We start from the raw sequence: 16,980 nt of genomic DNA on the forward strand, positions 1-16,980 counted from the left end.
AGCTGTGGAGAAAGGTAGGAGGCCCAGAGGCACATGTGCCTGCAAGGCTGACTTCCCATTTTCTGTCAGAGTAACTTACATGCTTTGAGACAAAAGCCAGATACTATTTAAACTCCAGCTTGGACAATGACTCATAAACTAGACTTTAGGTTTAACGACTCTTAGGATGCCACCTTTGGTTCTTTGTTTTACAGTGTTAATTTTACAACTGGAAAAAATTCTGTCATTTGAAAAGTGAAGGGATGACTCACTGCTGAAATTAAGAGATGTGGCTCCCAACCTGCTGAAAACTTGACGAAGTCCACAGGAGTTAAATTACAGAGATTCAAACCTGCAAAGCTAAACTTCCTGTGGATTCAGGATGCAACAAGCTTAACGGATGACTACAAGGAAAAATGCCAAAGGAACTCAAATTCAAGGACGATTAACAAAACCCAAGAAGGTTTTGATAGTAAGACAATGGAGAAACTTCTTTAAAGTCAATTTTCTTCCAACTGTCAATGATTAGTTAAAAAGAGAAGAGTGCAGCTCATGACAAGCAGTCTCTGCCTTTCATCCTTCCCAGATCTTTACACGATAGAGGGAGCAACAGGCAAAGGACAGTAGAAAACTCAGTGTAACTTTGTGTTTAGGCAATAAGAGGCCTCTTCCCCTGCTGGTTGCATAAATTCTTCCACAATCTCAGAATTTCTGTAGCTTGGCCACAGGGTGAAATACAAACCTATGTTAGCATTGGAAAGCCAGCCAGATTTTCCTCTTACAGAGTTAATTCCTCACACCACTTCTGCCTAGGGATCAGTCCTCATTTGCTAGATTAGGATAACAGTTGGAGAAGCATAGAGGGTCTTGTGTTTGGCACAAGACCACTGCACCAAAAAATGCTTTCTATCCTCTACATCTAAGAGCAATAAAAAGGTTACACATAATCCAGGGAGTACATTTCCATCAGAGGACTCTCTCCCAACATGGTTTTACTGAGATTAATTAAAATTCACAAAAGTATTGCTCAGTTTAATTAGACACTGCTGAGAGTTAGCAAAATGACGTTTCAAAAAAGTGCACTTCAGAAATGCCTATGGGCTGGCGATAAAGTGAGGACTCTGCATCCTAGTAATTAAGTTTTGATTGCTAAAGAGGAATCCCAGACACCTCCCTGTAAAAGCCAGCATGTGAGGTGGGGACAACCTTTAAAATACAGATTTTATACATGGGCCACCTGTATGGTCAATTTTGCAACAAGACTATGACCAAGGTATTCTGATGGCTATCAAGATTTTCTATACTAGAAATCAATATGAACTATATTGATGTGAAGGAGAATGATTTATCATATGGAAGGAAGTCCCAAGGCTCCTGGGTGCTGAGGTGGGGGACGGAGGTGGGTGGGGGACAGAGTTGGGTGGGGGACGGAGGTGGGTGGGGGACAGAGTTGGGTGGGGGACAGAGGTGGGTGGGGGATAGAGGTGGGTGGCGTACCTTCAGAAGAAAGGGAAGGGGTCCTCCCTCGTACCGTGAAGTGGGCAACAGACCTGGAGCAGCTATGAAAGGAAACATCCTCAATTTCTTCTGGCTAGATACCACAGAAAAGAAATTATCCCAAAAGAAAATGTGGTTGGCTATGGGCCAGACTCTCAGAATCTAAGCAAATCAGTGACTGTTTCCTCCCATGGCATAAACTCTCGGCCTCCTTCATGCACTCATGACTGCAACCTTCCAGAAGCCTCAGGGAAGAGGGTTCTCAGCCCATGCGCTAAAGATGGACAGCATCATGCTATGGCAGTCTGAGACCCTGGCTCACAAAAGAACCTTTAAAGTTGTTTTTAAAGATATACTATGCAAACATGGCATACTGAAGCTTCAAAAGAGCCCTTTGTATCCAATGATCTATGAGCCTATCCAGCAGTCCCTGGAGTTAATATTAGTGAGTCATATGACACGGACAATGCTATAGTGATGCTGATGCTAGCCGAGTATTTCAACACTCCAAATGTCAGAAATACTGTAGCAAGGTACCATTCAATGTATATTAAATAAGTAAAATACATACAGACATTCTATATACATAGACATAGACTGTGGGCAAACACGTTCAAGCCACTCAGGGAAGTTCCTTTTTCTTTAGTTACTGAAGCTCGTAGACGACATGGTCTAGGTACCTCTCTCCCCTCTGCTTAGTGTAAATATTTAGGCAGAAAACAAATACCCTGATAATTTAGATTATCAGGTAGAAAGATAGACAACTTGCTTGTGGACATGTTGCATTCAGTGAGAATGCTACAAAAGTCAATCTGATACATGGGCCATATTGGTAACTATCCTGTTTGTTTTGCAGTTCTGAAACATAAACTTACTTACTGCCTTTACCCAAACAAGGCAGAGAGTTAAAAGTGAGTTTTTTTGTTTTTTGTTTTAAAAGGTGTGGCAAAATACTTATTACAAAGAAAGCAACTGCAACCCTAGAGAGGGGTAACCCTTCTCTGGGCAACAGCAAGTATGGACATTTAGAGAGGGGAAGGAAGTAAACATTAAATAAATAATTCTGTAAATAAATGCTAGTATATCATAATAACATACCACTTAGACACTACCATGGTTTTACAGTAGGTTTTCTCTAATTCACTGGAACCATGCTATTCACTTAGAGCAGCTGATTCTTTGGTCATAGTACCTTCAACAAATAAACTGCAGAACTACAGAACACTTCTAAGGGAGGTAAAAGAATCATCAGAGTGATTCTATTAGTTCTGCAGTTGTGCCACTTGTGGAGATTATAACTTTAGGGACTAGAGTTTCAAGGTGAGGAAATCACAAAGTTCTAGGTCTCAGTGGGCTAAACTTTCATTCCTTTCTCTTCCTCTACAGGAGAATATTCTGTTTATCACCCTGAATATCAAAGGGACTGTAAGTGGAACAAGCTCATGACTGCAAAGTTAATAGAACCATTTTGAGTAGACAGAAAGAAAGGACTGAAAATAGATAAAGTATTTTTAGGAGAAAGTTGAGTAGTAGCAGAGTGAAGTGGCTATCAAGGAGACTGAGACAAAAATAAACAAAGTCACTTTGCACCTGCAACCAGCGGATCCCTCAGTTTTCCAACCACAATTCATTCCGACTATTACTTTCACACATATTTTAAAGAACCAATATCCATTGTGGACAACTGCAGCTACTTTTTCCTCCCTTATTTTGTCTTGACTTAAGGACAGAACAAAAGCGGTTTCATTTTAGCATTATTTTGTTAGGAAGGAAGACCCCAACATCATGACCAGGACACAACCCCATGCCCACACATGCACACACACGCACGCACACACACATATGTAGAGTAAGAAAGAATCTATTCCTGTATGGAAGGATATCAGCGATAGAGATGATGGATTTCTAGTCTAGACCCTGTGGGAGTGAGGTAACAATTTCCTGCAGACTGCGCACATGCCCACTGCTGCAGCTCCTCAAGGGCCGATTACTGCCCCCATCCTTTAGCAAACAAAATCAACTGGGTATCAATCTTTCCTCAACCTTCAAACGCAAAATGACTCCACTTCCTCTTTCCCTTGCTTGGCTGAAATGGAATCAGCACTTCAAGCAAGCTAATGTGCTTCCCTACGTTCTCAATCCTATGATCTTCACGCTCCTTCTCCCTGCTTCCAGCAGGGTCCGATCTCAACAGGAAGTGCTAAGCTGCACACGCAGCTGCCTCATATTGGAGCATCTAGATTCCCAGCACTGCGATTCTTACTGGAGCATCTGTGAGTGCTCAATTCTACCTCTGTGACTGGGCAAGATTTCACATATAAAGGCGTATATTAACTCCAGCTAGAATTTACTAAAACTACAGTTTGTCCAGTTAAGCGTTTCACAATGGATTAAATTCTTTAACCTTAAAAAAAGTTTAACAGTTGATTTGAGAATACATAAAACAACTGAGCAGACTGCAAACAAGAGAAAACCAAAAGAGAAGGGATACATAATTCATTCTGAAATCACGATCCCCTCCTCCTCACAGAAAAGGTGCATTAGCTATCAAGTTGCAAAAATCATCAAAGCAAAAGAAATCAAGAGCAAAGACAATCTGTACAGAAACTAACAAAAATGTACAATAGAAAAAATTACTAATGCACCATTTTGTCACAGACTTTTTTTTTTTAAATATATTCACGGATTACCAGAAAGATCTTGAAAAACCCTATTTTGCTCCATGACCAGCACTTCCTGGCCGCAGACGGACTCTAAGTAACTTTTTGCTTAATGCTTGGTGTTTCAGGTCGGTGATCCTTCCTCTCTGACACGTTACGCTTGACCTTGGCAGTGATCGGAGACGTATCCGGGTTCAGCGAAGGACTCGAGTGCGACTTCTTCAGTCCTGCAGCCTCGCTTTCATCGTTACTCAGGAGCTCTTTGCCTCCTTCCTTGAGAATGCTGACATACATTTCATAGCGGGTTTTCTGAAGACAAAGCCAGAGAACAACGGCAGTCAGAAAACTATTCAAAATGCACGTGTGCAGCACACCTAGTGCATTACCCACCTGGAGAATGTGAATGGCTGTTGAAGACTTCGCTTCATTTCCCAAACTGACAAATTACTTGGGCACTTACTGGGCACATGGGAAGCAACTACAGAGACTGACTGATTGATTCAATTATCTAGATAAGAAATTAACTTAGAATTTTAGTTCTCATTTGTTCTGGATTCTGAGGGAATGTCAACTTGGAGTTACTGGCTACCAGATGGAACACCATGAATCTAGAACACTCAGGCATGAGAAGGGTCTAAGTTGGAGGAGCTGTCGCCTCTGGTTTTCGGCAGCTACATGGCTCTTGTGGCTCTGTACTAAAGTCACCTAAGCCTTCCCAGGTAATCCAGGCCTCATATGAAACTGGCTTGGATATGGTTGTTTCCTCTTTTTCTGACTCCCCGTAACCCTAGAAAGGCTCATCTTGAGGGATCACTCCATGGTGAGCGACTCTCCTGTACAGTCCCCGATGAGACCATACCACTTTCTAGAAGCTGCTCTGGGTTTCCCTCTATTGCTTTTCTGCAAGGATTACCCACTTCTCTGGTTACTATGAACAGTTGCTGCTATGAACAGTATGAAGTTTGCAGAATTTCAAGTTATCTTCTGATGCTTTTCTCACTCAACAATATTTATCATCAGCTATATACTGAGTACCTACTAGGTTTCAAAAAATTTCTTGATTCCTCTGTCTCTTGAATTTCTAAGATTTTTTTCTTTTTCCATAGCTCTGGCACTTTTTTTTTTTCTAGTTTCTATCCCAATCAATATATAGAACTATCATATATGTTGCAACTTATAGACAGGTCTTAGATTCTTAATTTGATATATTCTGGTCAAAATAAGTATTCCACCATCCTGCCTCAACACATGAAGAATTTGTAGAAAGTTTCAAGTGTTTTATTTCTAAACCAAAGAACATGTCAGTTATAAATTGTCCCAACAAAGGCAGGCAAATTCTGTTTTGACTATACATCCATCTTAGGGATTTTTCTAGTCAAATTGGGTTTTGTATGTGTCAGTTTTAAGTTAGTAATTTAGAAGTGCTACCTTTCCAAGCTGTTTGGTTTAACAATGGGAAAAAGCTGCTAGACATTCAGTATGTTCTGGGGTTGGCCAGTATTCAAGTGGGGTGTGAGCGTTGGTTGCCGATGACATTTATTGAGTGCCAACATGCTAAGAACAGGTCATTCACACAATATTCATACACTGATAACTTACCATCCCTGCTTTACAGTTAAGGCAACAAAGGCAAAGAGAAGTTCAAAGTCAAAGGAAGAAATGAAACTGGGATTTGAACCAAGGCAATCTGAGTTCAAAACCCATGGCTGTTAAGCTTCATTGATATGAAAATACAGATTATATGTATACAGATTTTAGGATAAGTACTCTGACAGACACTGTTGGTTGGCCAAAGGCCATTCTCAACTCCCTCTACTCTTACATGCCTTTCACTACAAAGACTAATAAAACCAGAGATACTTACTTTTCCAGTTTCTCTTGTAGCTAAGTTGGGCCATGTGATATTGTGGTCAGTAAGAGGTAAGGAAGAGTCTTTTGGGGGGCTTCTGGGAAAGTGATTTTGCTTTCTGATAAAAGGGACAAACTTTAAGGAGAAGTCACTGGGGTTAGCCTTTCTTTTTTTTTTTTTTTTTTTTTTTTTGAGATGGAGTCTCATTCTGTCGTCCAGGCTGGAGTGCAGTGACGTGACCTCAGCTCACTGCAATCTCCGCCTCCCGGGTTCTAGCAATTCTCCTGCCTCAGCCTCCCAAGTAGCTGGGATTACAGGCACACACCACCACGCCCAAGGACAGGGTTTCACCATGTTGGCCAGGCTGGCCTCGAACTCCTGACCTCAGGTGATTCACCCGCCTTGGCCTCCCAAAGTGCTGGGATTACAGGCGTGAGCCACCACACCTGGCCTAGCCTCTTATTTTTATTCCCTCCTTAACACAAATCCTAAAGCTGCTGCCCCATGACTTGGGCAGTAGATATGAGGAAATAGGACAACATGCTACACCTGAGGAAAAATGGAAAGACGGAGACAGCCATGTTGACATGATGAGCTGGATCCAACCCTAAGGCTACTCCCTCTGGAATCATGTTAAGTATGAATAATAAATATCCTGTGGGTTAAACCACTGTTTATCAAGTATTGTTATTTGCAGTTTAAAGCATTACTAAATACACATTCTAATTCCAATGAAGAAGTAACAAAATAAAGAATAACATGCTAAGCATTGTCTCGGAAGGCTACATGATGGCTTCATCCGGGCATTTGCTAGCAAAAAATGTCATCAGTATCACACATCAGTACATGCACTGTGAAATGAGAGGACTGAACAAGATAATATTCACAGGACATAAATATTCTAAACTCCTTTTCATTTTATGAATTTATTAATTAATCTACTCCTAAACTGCCTGGTGGCAAGATTAAAATACAGAAAAGAACTACTCCCAATAGAAACAAAGTTTAATAACATAGTCTGAAGGTAGTATAAAAATAGATTTAGGAAACCAGTGTAAGGCATACAATTTCATGAAGCTGGAGCATTTACACAATGAAAAGAGAACGAAGAGAAAATTTTTAGATCACTTGAAACGGGAGAAAAGGAGAGAAGGTGATAGGGACAGTTTCCCACTAGTCTTTGAAGCAACTAATACTACTGGGAAAATCCACCTGAAAAATACATGAAGGAAAGCCACCTCATCCACTCATTTTACAGCTCCAGCTGCAAAGCTATTGTCTAAAATAAATTACATCGGTGTGTCAATCAACAAACAAAAGGCACAGCAAAGGTGTGGCAGTGCATGAGTCATCAGACCAGAAGAAAAGACAAACCAGAGAAAAGGGGGTAAAGGGAGCCAGAAGACAAAGCCTGCCCTGTTGTTAAGGAAGCCTTCGAGGGATGATGGGTTTGCAAATACTGTGTTCCATTTCTAACTTAAAACAGGCTTATAGGGGCAGAGGTTACAAAAAACCCAGTAATGTAGCTTTGCATTTTACCAGTCTCTGAGTCTACATTTTACTGAACCAAACCAAATATTCCTCTTCAAAACATTTTAGGAAAACATAACTTTAATCTCAGGACTATTCAGCAGGTATTAGTTTTAGCCAAGTCTCTAGAGGATTACAGACTCAGCCACGTAAGTAAATGCCATCCAGAGGATTTGAGGACAAAATAAAATTGTCTCAGAGTAAAGAAAAATAACTCTGAATGATGCTCTGGAGAGCAGCGGCAAGAAACATAACTTAAAGTTTCTCTCTTCATTGATTTCTCCTTGTATTCTCTTTCTGGGCAGTAGGAAGGTCATACTTCTTAATTATGCAACAACATCATCGGGAGGGTTTACTTCCTTTCTTCCTTTCAGAGAAGATGTGATTTGCATCTTTTTTCCTAAGACCAACAGTGAAATTTAAGTTTTAAATGAAAGCTGGTGTGTAGAAAAAGTAAAGCAGCAGCAAGAAGTTTATTAGTAAATTACTTTTTTTTTTTTTTTTTGAGACGGAGTCTTGCTCTATCTCCAGGCTGGAGTGCAGTGGCGCGATCTCGGCTCACCGCAACCTCTATCTACCGGGTTCAAGCGATTCCCCTGCCTCAGCCTCCCGAGAAGCTGGGACTACAGGCGCGCACCACCGAGCCCGACTAATTTTTTGTACTTTAGTAGAGACGGGATTTCACCACGCTGGCCAGGATGGTCTCAATCTCCTGACCTCGTGATCTGCCTGCCTCGGCCTCCCAAACTGCTGGGATTACAGGTGTGAGGCACCGCGCCCAGCCAGTAAATTACTTTTCAAAGGTTTGACGCACCAGCTCAGAGACTGAAAACGACCATCAGTGTTCACGTGGTCAACTTGGACCCAAGAAGCTCATCAATCATATTGTGGCAGACAGTGTGTCCTGCTTCCTGAACAGCCTCTTCTTTCGTGCTAACAGAACTTTGATCTTTATTAAGAATGCCAACGTGCCCAGTCCCATGAGAGGAATTATAGTTTAAAGCAGGCGTGACCCTGTCTCTGTTAGTTTCCGTTGCTGCCCTGTGTTACAGATTTGGCCCCTGACGTGTAAATAGAAGTCTGCTAGGACAGTTTATGAAAGCAGCTTCTTTTGCTATTCTGATAGAAGGTGGTATGCAATAAGGTATTTTAAAATTAAGGTACATACATTTTTTTTAAAAAACATAAACATACTGTTCACTTAATGGATGACTGTACGCTTAAACATAACTTGTATATACACTGGGAAACAAATCTCGGTGACTTGCTTGTGATATTCGCTTTACTGCAGTACTCTGGAACTGAACCTGCAGTATCTCAGAAATGCCTGTCTCTGTAACCACTTTCAGGTTCTAGGAAATGATTAGATAGTACTTAAGAAGAAAGCTTAGGGATAATTCTTAACTGGTGAAGAAGGAAATTCGACAATAAAAGCTTTGCTCCTTCACTCTTTCTTTTCTCTAATGCCTCATATCCTTTCGGTCAGCAAGTTTTGTCCATCTGTCTTCAGAACTGCACCATTTCTCACCGCCTCTCCCATTTCCAGTCTGGACCGAGCTCATCACCTTGTGCCTGCGTTCCTCCCACAGCCACCTGACTGCTCTCCCTGTTCCCTCCCTGCCCTCCACGTGCACTCCTCTCAAAACACACTGTCCTGTTGAAACGCAAGACAGAGTGTGTCAGCTCTGCCCAAAATACTCCAATGGCTTCTCATCCTTAAAATCCTTCTAAACCAGGAATCCTTAAAATGGCCTAGAAAACCCATGTGCCACCCCCTTCCCCTGGCCCAGTCTCTCAGTTCTGTCCCTGGGCTTGGATCTGCCTCCACGGCACACACTCCTATTCAAGGACCTATGGAACTTGCTTTTCTCTGTCCAAAAAGCTCTTCTTCCGGAAGCCCACAGGACTTCCTCCCTCCCCTCCTTCACCTCTTTCAGGTGTTCACTCTAACATCACCGTGACACTGAGGCCTTTCCTGGCCATCAAAATCTAAAACTGGAACACCTACTCTCACTGCTTTACTTTTTCCTTAGCACTTCTCCCCATCTGACAGCCTTATATTTTACTTGAAAAAAAAAAAAAAAACCTTTGATTTCCTCCTTTGCCCCCCAGTACTAGATACCATCACATGAGGGCAAGGACTTTGCGTTTGTTTACTAATATATCCCCAGGGCTGAGAACACACAGTGGACAAAGAATAAGCACCACTGACTGCATGAACAGAAAGAGGAGGAACACATTATTCCATATACGGTAGAAAATATATTTTGAACTCGTAATATGGTAAATCCAGAAAAAGAAAAACAACATGGATATATATGTTGATAGTAGAAGCCTGATGTATTCCTTATTCAGGATCCTCTGGGAACACACCTTTATCTTCAGTATCCCACTGTTCCAATGATGTTTTTCACAAAAATGCTAAGGTCTGACCCTGTCAGTATTGAAGCTCGTAAGGCACCACATGACAAAGGCTTGTCCACTTCTGCTTCACATCCTCTTGACCTCTGTTGTCAAGATACCACACATGGCAGATCCTCAACAGTGCACTGAGGTACAGCCTGTCTTTCTTAGGACTGGGGCTTTTTCTCTGTCTTTAAAGAGAAACTTAGGTTATACTACACTTTTGAGGTCCCTAAAACACAGACCCATTTTCTGAGAATCTTTTTTTTTGTTTTGTTTTGTTTTGAGATGGAGTTTCACTGTTGTCGCCCAGGCTGGAGTGTAGTGGGGCGATCTCGGCTCACTGCAACCTCTGCCTCCTGGGTTCAAGCCATTCTCCTGCCTCAGCCTCCCAAGTAGCTGTGATTACAGGCATGCGTCACCATGCCTGGCTAATTTTGTATTTTTATTGGAGACAGGGTTTCTCCATGTTAGTCAGGCTGGTCTCAAACTCCTGATCTCAGGTGATCTGCCTGCCTCGGCCTCCCAAAGTGCTGGGATTACAGGCGTAAGCCACCTTGCCCAGCCCTGAGAATCTCTTATGTAGTAATACATGAAGAATAGTTTTTATTGCCCACTTTGAGCTTCAAAATAAAGTGAGAAACTGGACCACTATACGTAGTCTCCAATGATTCCTCATTTGGATAATTAATAGGTCTCACTACAATTCATTACAACATGAAGACTCTACATTTGTCTTCTAAAAGCATACATTAAAAACATAAGGATTTGTGAAGGATTATTTATATCTGGAATCTACTTGCCTGATCATTCTCACATGAAATTGACATGTAATGTATCAGGAGCTCATTTACCTTTTCGATACAGAATTCCATACTAACCTAAGATTCTAAGTTCCAGGGTCAGAGGATATTAGCCTCATCAATATGAATTCAGGAGGGAATCTGCTGTTAGTACTAAACAAATAATAACAATATTCAAGTATTATATCTTCGCTTTGATAATTGACAGATGGTAGAAAAGGGAAGCTGAAACAACAAAAATATGCTTTAACTAATATAATTTCAGGCCACAAAGTAATCACTACACAAAAGTTAACATAGTTCCAGATACGGCACATTGAAAATGAGATGGGATGTGTAACAATGAGTCCATGGAAAGCATGGTGGCCGTAAAAAGAAGAGTCTTGCAGTCAGGTAGCCTGCTGTTGACAATGCCTCTAACTAGTAAGAGTCGCCTTAATTCATTCTCCCAAATTGTTGTTCAGTCTTCCTAATGTAGCCCTTTCAGGTATGTGTCTTTCATTTACCAGGGTAGACAGTTGCAAAGAAATAGTGTGCCTCAGGGACAGTTTTGCTACCTTTGGTTCTGTTATTAAAGATTTTATCTTCGTCTCTGCAGATTCACTCTCAGGTCAATTCTAAATAATCTCAGAGTTGCACACTCAGCTTCCTTCCTCAGGAGTGCTCCAACAGGGTAAACACAGTTCCAGCAGTCTAAGCATAATATAATTCCACTATCACAAAAACAACTTGGGATGGGATTTTACCAAATACAACTGCAACGGCAAATCTTTGCTGACAAGCATCTATGTACTGTTTTCCTGGACCTGGCCCATTCAGTGGGCTCTCTGTCTTAATTACAATTTGCTGTTTTCATAAAGCCTTTTGTGACCACTAAGAGCCAAAAGCAACTCAAGTGTTTAATGGCGTCTTTGTCTACTAAAGTAAAATTCTTTCTTCGGTGTGTGACCCCTCCTTATTACAATTTTTTTTTTGTATTTATTAAGCTGATCTTCAATTATCTGTAAAAGTACTTCCCAAATATGGCCAGGTGCGGTGGCTCACACCTGTAATCCCAGCACTTTGGGAGGCTGAGGCGGGCAGATCACGAGGTCAGGAGATCAAGACCATCCTGGCTAACACGGTGAAACTCTGTCTCCACTAAAAAAAAAATACAAAAAAATTAGCTGGGAGTGGCGACCGGCACATGTAGTCCGGCAGGAGAATGGCCTGAACCCAGGAGGCGGAGCTTGCAGTGAGCCAAGATTGTGCCACTGCACTCCATCCAGCCTGGGTGACAGAGCGAGACTCTGTCCCTGCGGGGAAAAAAAAAAAAAAAAAAAAAAAAAAAAAATTAAATAAATAAATAAATACTTTCCAAATATGTAGGGAAAAAAATCCCTTTTCACTAGCATCAATGCCTACCAGGGGTAAATAAAAATTGACGTGTCTAAGACCATGTAAGCTGCTACTTGGGGTGAATGTTAATTGCGTTTTGAAAAAAATTACAACTATTGATATTCTTTGAAAAGTAGTTTAATCATATCCACACACATATTTACATGGATCTCACTGAACAGTTTCTCTCCAGAGCCCTGCATACCATTTTATATCCCATTTAATAGAAAAATGTCTTCTTTTGACCTCTGATACATGAATACGATAGTAACCACCTGAATGAAAATACAACTGGGCTGCAATTTTAACTTACTGCTCCTATTTGCATTCAGACCTCACTGCTCTAGCAATCAAATCCTGAATACATTTCCTCCTGACATTTCATTTTCTCATGCAGACAGGGCAAAAGGTCATCTTAAGACAAAATGAGCAGAAAAGCAATAATGTCATATACACAGCAATACAGTTTGCTCCTAGATCTCTACAATGGAAAACAAAGAAATAAAAAAAAAAAAAAAAAAGAAAAACCAACAAAACAAGGAGCTTCTGAAAGAACTGCTTACTCAAGTAAGGACTGTTCATTTTCCTTCGGCGTACTACAGGATGATGGCAGAATTGAGTTGCAGAGACTTTCTCCTTGACCAGGTGGCCCACCCACCACTACCTACTGACTTAAGAAAGCAACTGCATGCAAAACAGAGTTCCTACATGAAAGCTATGCTGGAAATTACATTTTTAAAAAGAAAACGTTCAGGGTTTGTTTTTTTTTTTTTCCCTCCCTATGCTACTCCCGTATCAGGCTTCAGAATACAGTAGTAACCTACTGCCTAAATATAGCAAATAACCACACATTTTTATTTATATAGTTTGTGTTCATGGCTTTCTGGTAAATCCAAAGAAAGTGTGAATTCCATTCTTTTGATTCATTCTCCCTTTCTACCCTATTGCTCTCTAAATGAACTCTGTGACTTTCATTTTTTTAAAAATTACAAATTAAAAAGCTGACTTTTTAACACAATGATACAATCAGAAGAAGTCAAGAGCTCAACATTAGAACAGTCCAGGAGACCTGGGTCTGCAGAAAGTGTTCTGAGAGCTTCATTTGTCTGTGTTCTGTTCCCAGGCCCTGCCCCATGAAGCTCTCATAGGAATCTGCTCTTGACTGTGGACTCAGCTCTACTTTACTCTTCACTGCCCCTGTGGAGTTTCCTGGACAGGCCTTTCAGACAGGAAGGAGAGCTGAGTGACCACCAGTAGACGCTCCCCACCTCCAGGCCCTGCTATTCCTTTCCTCAGGGCCCAATCAGTCGCCAAGACTAGGAGTAGAAAGCAGGTGCTTTTACCCTTGAATAACAACATTGTCATCTTTGTGGAGAAGGAGGAGGAGAAGTGAGTTGTTAAGAAGAGTATGTAATTCCTGCTGAAAACTAACTTAAAAATACTATGATTTCTCTAATTCTTTACACCATTTCTCTAGCTCTCAAAATTCTTTCTTTCAACTCAGTCTGTATAAGTATTCAGCTTTTCATCTCTTTTTCAAAACTAAAATCAACATTCTGTAAGTCTACAAAGCTTACTTAGAAAACATCACACGTTTTATTTTCTAGGTGGAAAACTCTAGAAACAAATTGCCTGGTTCCAACCCACAAAGAGACCAACCTTATGAAGATCTGCCACCCACAAGGCCTCTGGCTCTGGCTATTCCCAAAGGTCCTACCCAGCTTGGCCTTGTGATGGTTTTGACTATAGCTGAGTATAAAATTGAGAAAGAAAACACACCCTGATTGGATTAACAGGATTACCAAGTTTGTTGTTCAGCAAAATGGAAAAAAAAAAAAAAAAGCCTCTGAAACACAAGGATAGAAGGTTAAGCTTCTACTTACCCAAGGTAAGCAATCTGGGCTAAAGAAGTACTGCTATCTGGGTAAGAGACTAAATTATGCCTAAGGATAAAAGTTTGTCACTCACTAAATTTTTCCCTATGTAACTTATATCTTCTAAAACAAAAAAGGGAGCTTGTTATGGCGACATTTTAATATAGGGCACATGCTTAATCTTTTGGTTTACACTTTGCTTTTCCTTCTGATTGTACTGGAATTCCCTGAAGTCATACCGGGTATCCCTTAGAAGTATGTTCCCAGAGTTTTCCATGACAGCTTGTGTGTCACACTCACAGCTCTAGAAGGGCTAACGCCAGGCTTAATGGGACAGGGTCAGTCCTTCCAGGAAATCCTTACAGTGTGATTTGAGGAGTAGCAGAAGGAACTATGATCTAAACTACCTTCCCCAGTGATCTCCTAAGACATTTCATCACCAACATTTACTTATTCCTTTTGGACCTGAAATAGTCTATTTATTTATTTATTCTTGAGATGGACTCTCACTCTGTCACCCAGGCTAGAGTGCAATGGTGCAATCTCAGCTCACTGAAACCTCCAGCTCCCGGGTTCAAGCAATTCTCCTGCCTCAGCAAGTAGCTGGGATTACAGGTGCCTGCCACCATGCCTGCCTAGTATTTTGTATTTTTAGTAGGGAAGCGACTTCGCCATGTTGGCCAGGCTGGTCTCGAACTCCTGACCTCAGGTGATCCACCCGTCTCAGCCTCCCAAAGTGCTGGTATTACAGGCGTGAGTCACCATGCCCAGCCTTGAAGTAATTTTAAACTTTCTGAATTTCCAGTTTAAGTGATCCTTTAAATGGGAAGTACCATAAGTAGTCATCTTACGAGTCTGTGTCCAATTCTGACCTCGTCTTGGTGAAGTACCTTCCAACCCAAGCAGCCAGTGAGTCACAAGTTATGTGTGGCTATGAGACATGCCAAATGGGGCTAGACTGGATTGAGCTATGCTGTAGGTGTAAAACAAACACTAGATTTTGAAGATTCTGTATGGAAAAAATAATGTAAAATATTGTGGACATTTTATGTAAAATTAAAAAAAATCTCACTATAATTAATTTCACCTGTTTCATCTATTTATTCATTATGCTGAGAATATTTAAGATCTATTATCCTCAGGAAATTTCAAGAATATAATACGTTATTATTAAATACAATCACCATGTTGTATATTAGGTCTCCAGAACTTACGCATCTTACGACTGTACGTCTGCACCTTTCGATCAACATCTACTTATTTCCCTCCAACCCCCACCTTAACCCCTGGTGACCACCCTTCTACCCTCTGTTTCTTTGTGTTTGAGATTTTTAGATTCCACATCTAAATTACATAGGCTACAGCTGCTCCATGGTTCGGAGATATGAATGCCAGGGACATATTTGCTGGCTTGTACCTCCAGCTGGAGGTGAGGGAACATGGTGGTTCAAGACCTGCTGGCTCAAGAGCAGGTCTGCCTTTGGTGAGTCATCTGGGCTGTTTCTCTAGCCAGGGGCATGAGCTTGCAGCAATTAAGCCAGCCTGGGATTAATTTGTCTCATGTGCAGGATCTGAGTCCGCAGTTGTTCCTGGGCCCTAGTGCTGGGCACCCACCCATGCAAACTCGATGGAATGACAGTGGAGACCCAAGATCGGAGGTGCACAGAGGCCACTGGCCCTCAGAGCAGGACATACCCTAGCAGTGGATCTGGTTTTAAGGTGGTACCATACTGCAGCAGCTTACATAGAGGGTAAAGTGAGGGATGCGCAACATGTGCTCCTAATCAGAAGCAATGTAGCTGTGTGAATTACAGGCAGCTCCCCAAACTAGGCTCAGGGCTTGCTATGGCTGTGGTATACTCTTGCAGTAAGAACTGCAGGTGTCTTCAGCGGCAATGGAAGCTGATGGGGATCTTTTGCTCACCTTTTGCCCTCAAAGGGTAATCCCTCTTGACTCCAAGCTAATCTCAGCAGGGAACATGAGTTGGCAGAGGCAGGGTGCCCGATCACCCTCCCTATGCTGCCTTCCTGGGCTTCTGAACACTAGAGGGATCTCACCACTCCCTTGCTGCACTCTAATGCTTTCCCTCTGACACTCTAGTTGAGTTTTTGTTGTTTTTGTGAGGGGCATAAGTGCCAGGTATGTCTAAGCCATCTTGCAGATATCACTTTTCAACTCCTTTTCTTTCCTGCTTTCAAGACTCTCTGTGTTTAATTTCTGACAGTTTGATTATAATATGTCTTGGTGAATTCCTCTTTGGGTTGAACCTGATTGGAGGTCTTTGAGATTCATGTACCTGGATATTCATATCTTTCTCCAGATTTGGGAAGTATTCAGTCTTTAAATAAGTATTTTTTAAATGCTTGCTGCCACGTTCCCTCTCTTCCCCCTTATTACCGTCTACGATGCAGCAATTAGCTCCCTTGATGGTGTTTTCCATTAATCCTGTAGATTTCTTTCTTCCTTTTCATTCTTTTTCCTTTCTTCCCTCCTCTGATTAGATATTTTTAACTGACATGTGTTCAAGTTCACAGCTTCTTTCTTATGCATAATAAAATCTGCTGTTGACACTTTCTATTGCATTTTTAAAGTGTCATTCAGTATATGCTTCAGCTCCAGAATTTTTGTTTGGGTTCTTAAATAATTTCTCTTAATTGAACTTCTTCTTTTGTTCTTGTATTGTTTTCCTGATTTCATTGAGGAATCAATGAACTCTTGTATTCTTGTCTTTGTATTCTGTGGCCTACTGAGTTTTCTTAAAATAATTATTCTGAATTCTTTTTCAGGCAACTCATAGATGTTCATGTCTTTGAAATTGGTTACTAGATTATTGAATTTTTTTGATTTTTACAGAATTGTGTTACTTAACGTCTCGCACTGCTGTTTTTGCATTAGAAGAAGCAGTTATCTTCAGTCTTTACTGTCTTTGGGTGAGAAATACTTTCTCCAAATAGCTGAGCTAGGGATTTTGAGGCTCTCTCAGACCTTTTTCTATGGACATATCTAC

General features: G+C 41.2%; 1 protein-coding gene across 3 annotated transcripts in view; it reads right to left on the bottom strand.

The window, feature by feature from the left end:
- Window positions 1-1,458: 1,458 nt before the first annotated feature.
- PSD3 (pleckstrin and Sec7 domain containing 3) overlaps window positions 1,459-16,980 on the bottom strand; it is a 559,261-nt gene continuing 543,739 nt past the window's right edge. For all 3 annotated transcript variants that reach the window (XM_025393705.1, XM_025393706.1, XM_025393707.1), the window contains one exon: window positions 1,459-4,445. In XM_025393705.1, coding sequence (XP_025249490.1) covers window positions 4,230-4,445 — 216 coding nt within the window. In that variant the 3' untranslated portion in view covers window positions 1,459-4,229. The remainder of the gene's footprint in view (window positions 4,446-16,980) is intronic.

The sequence above is a fragment of the Theropithecus gelada genome, chromosome 8, assembly GCF_003255815.1.
Source record: "Theropithecus gelada isolate Dixy chromosome 8, Tgel_1.0, whole genome shotgun sequence".
NCBI lineage: Eukaryota > Metazoa > Chordata > Mammalia > Primates > Cercopithecidae > Theropithecus > Theropithecus gelada.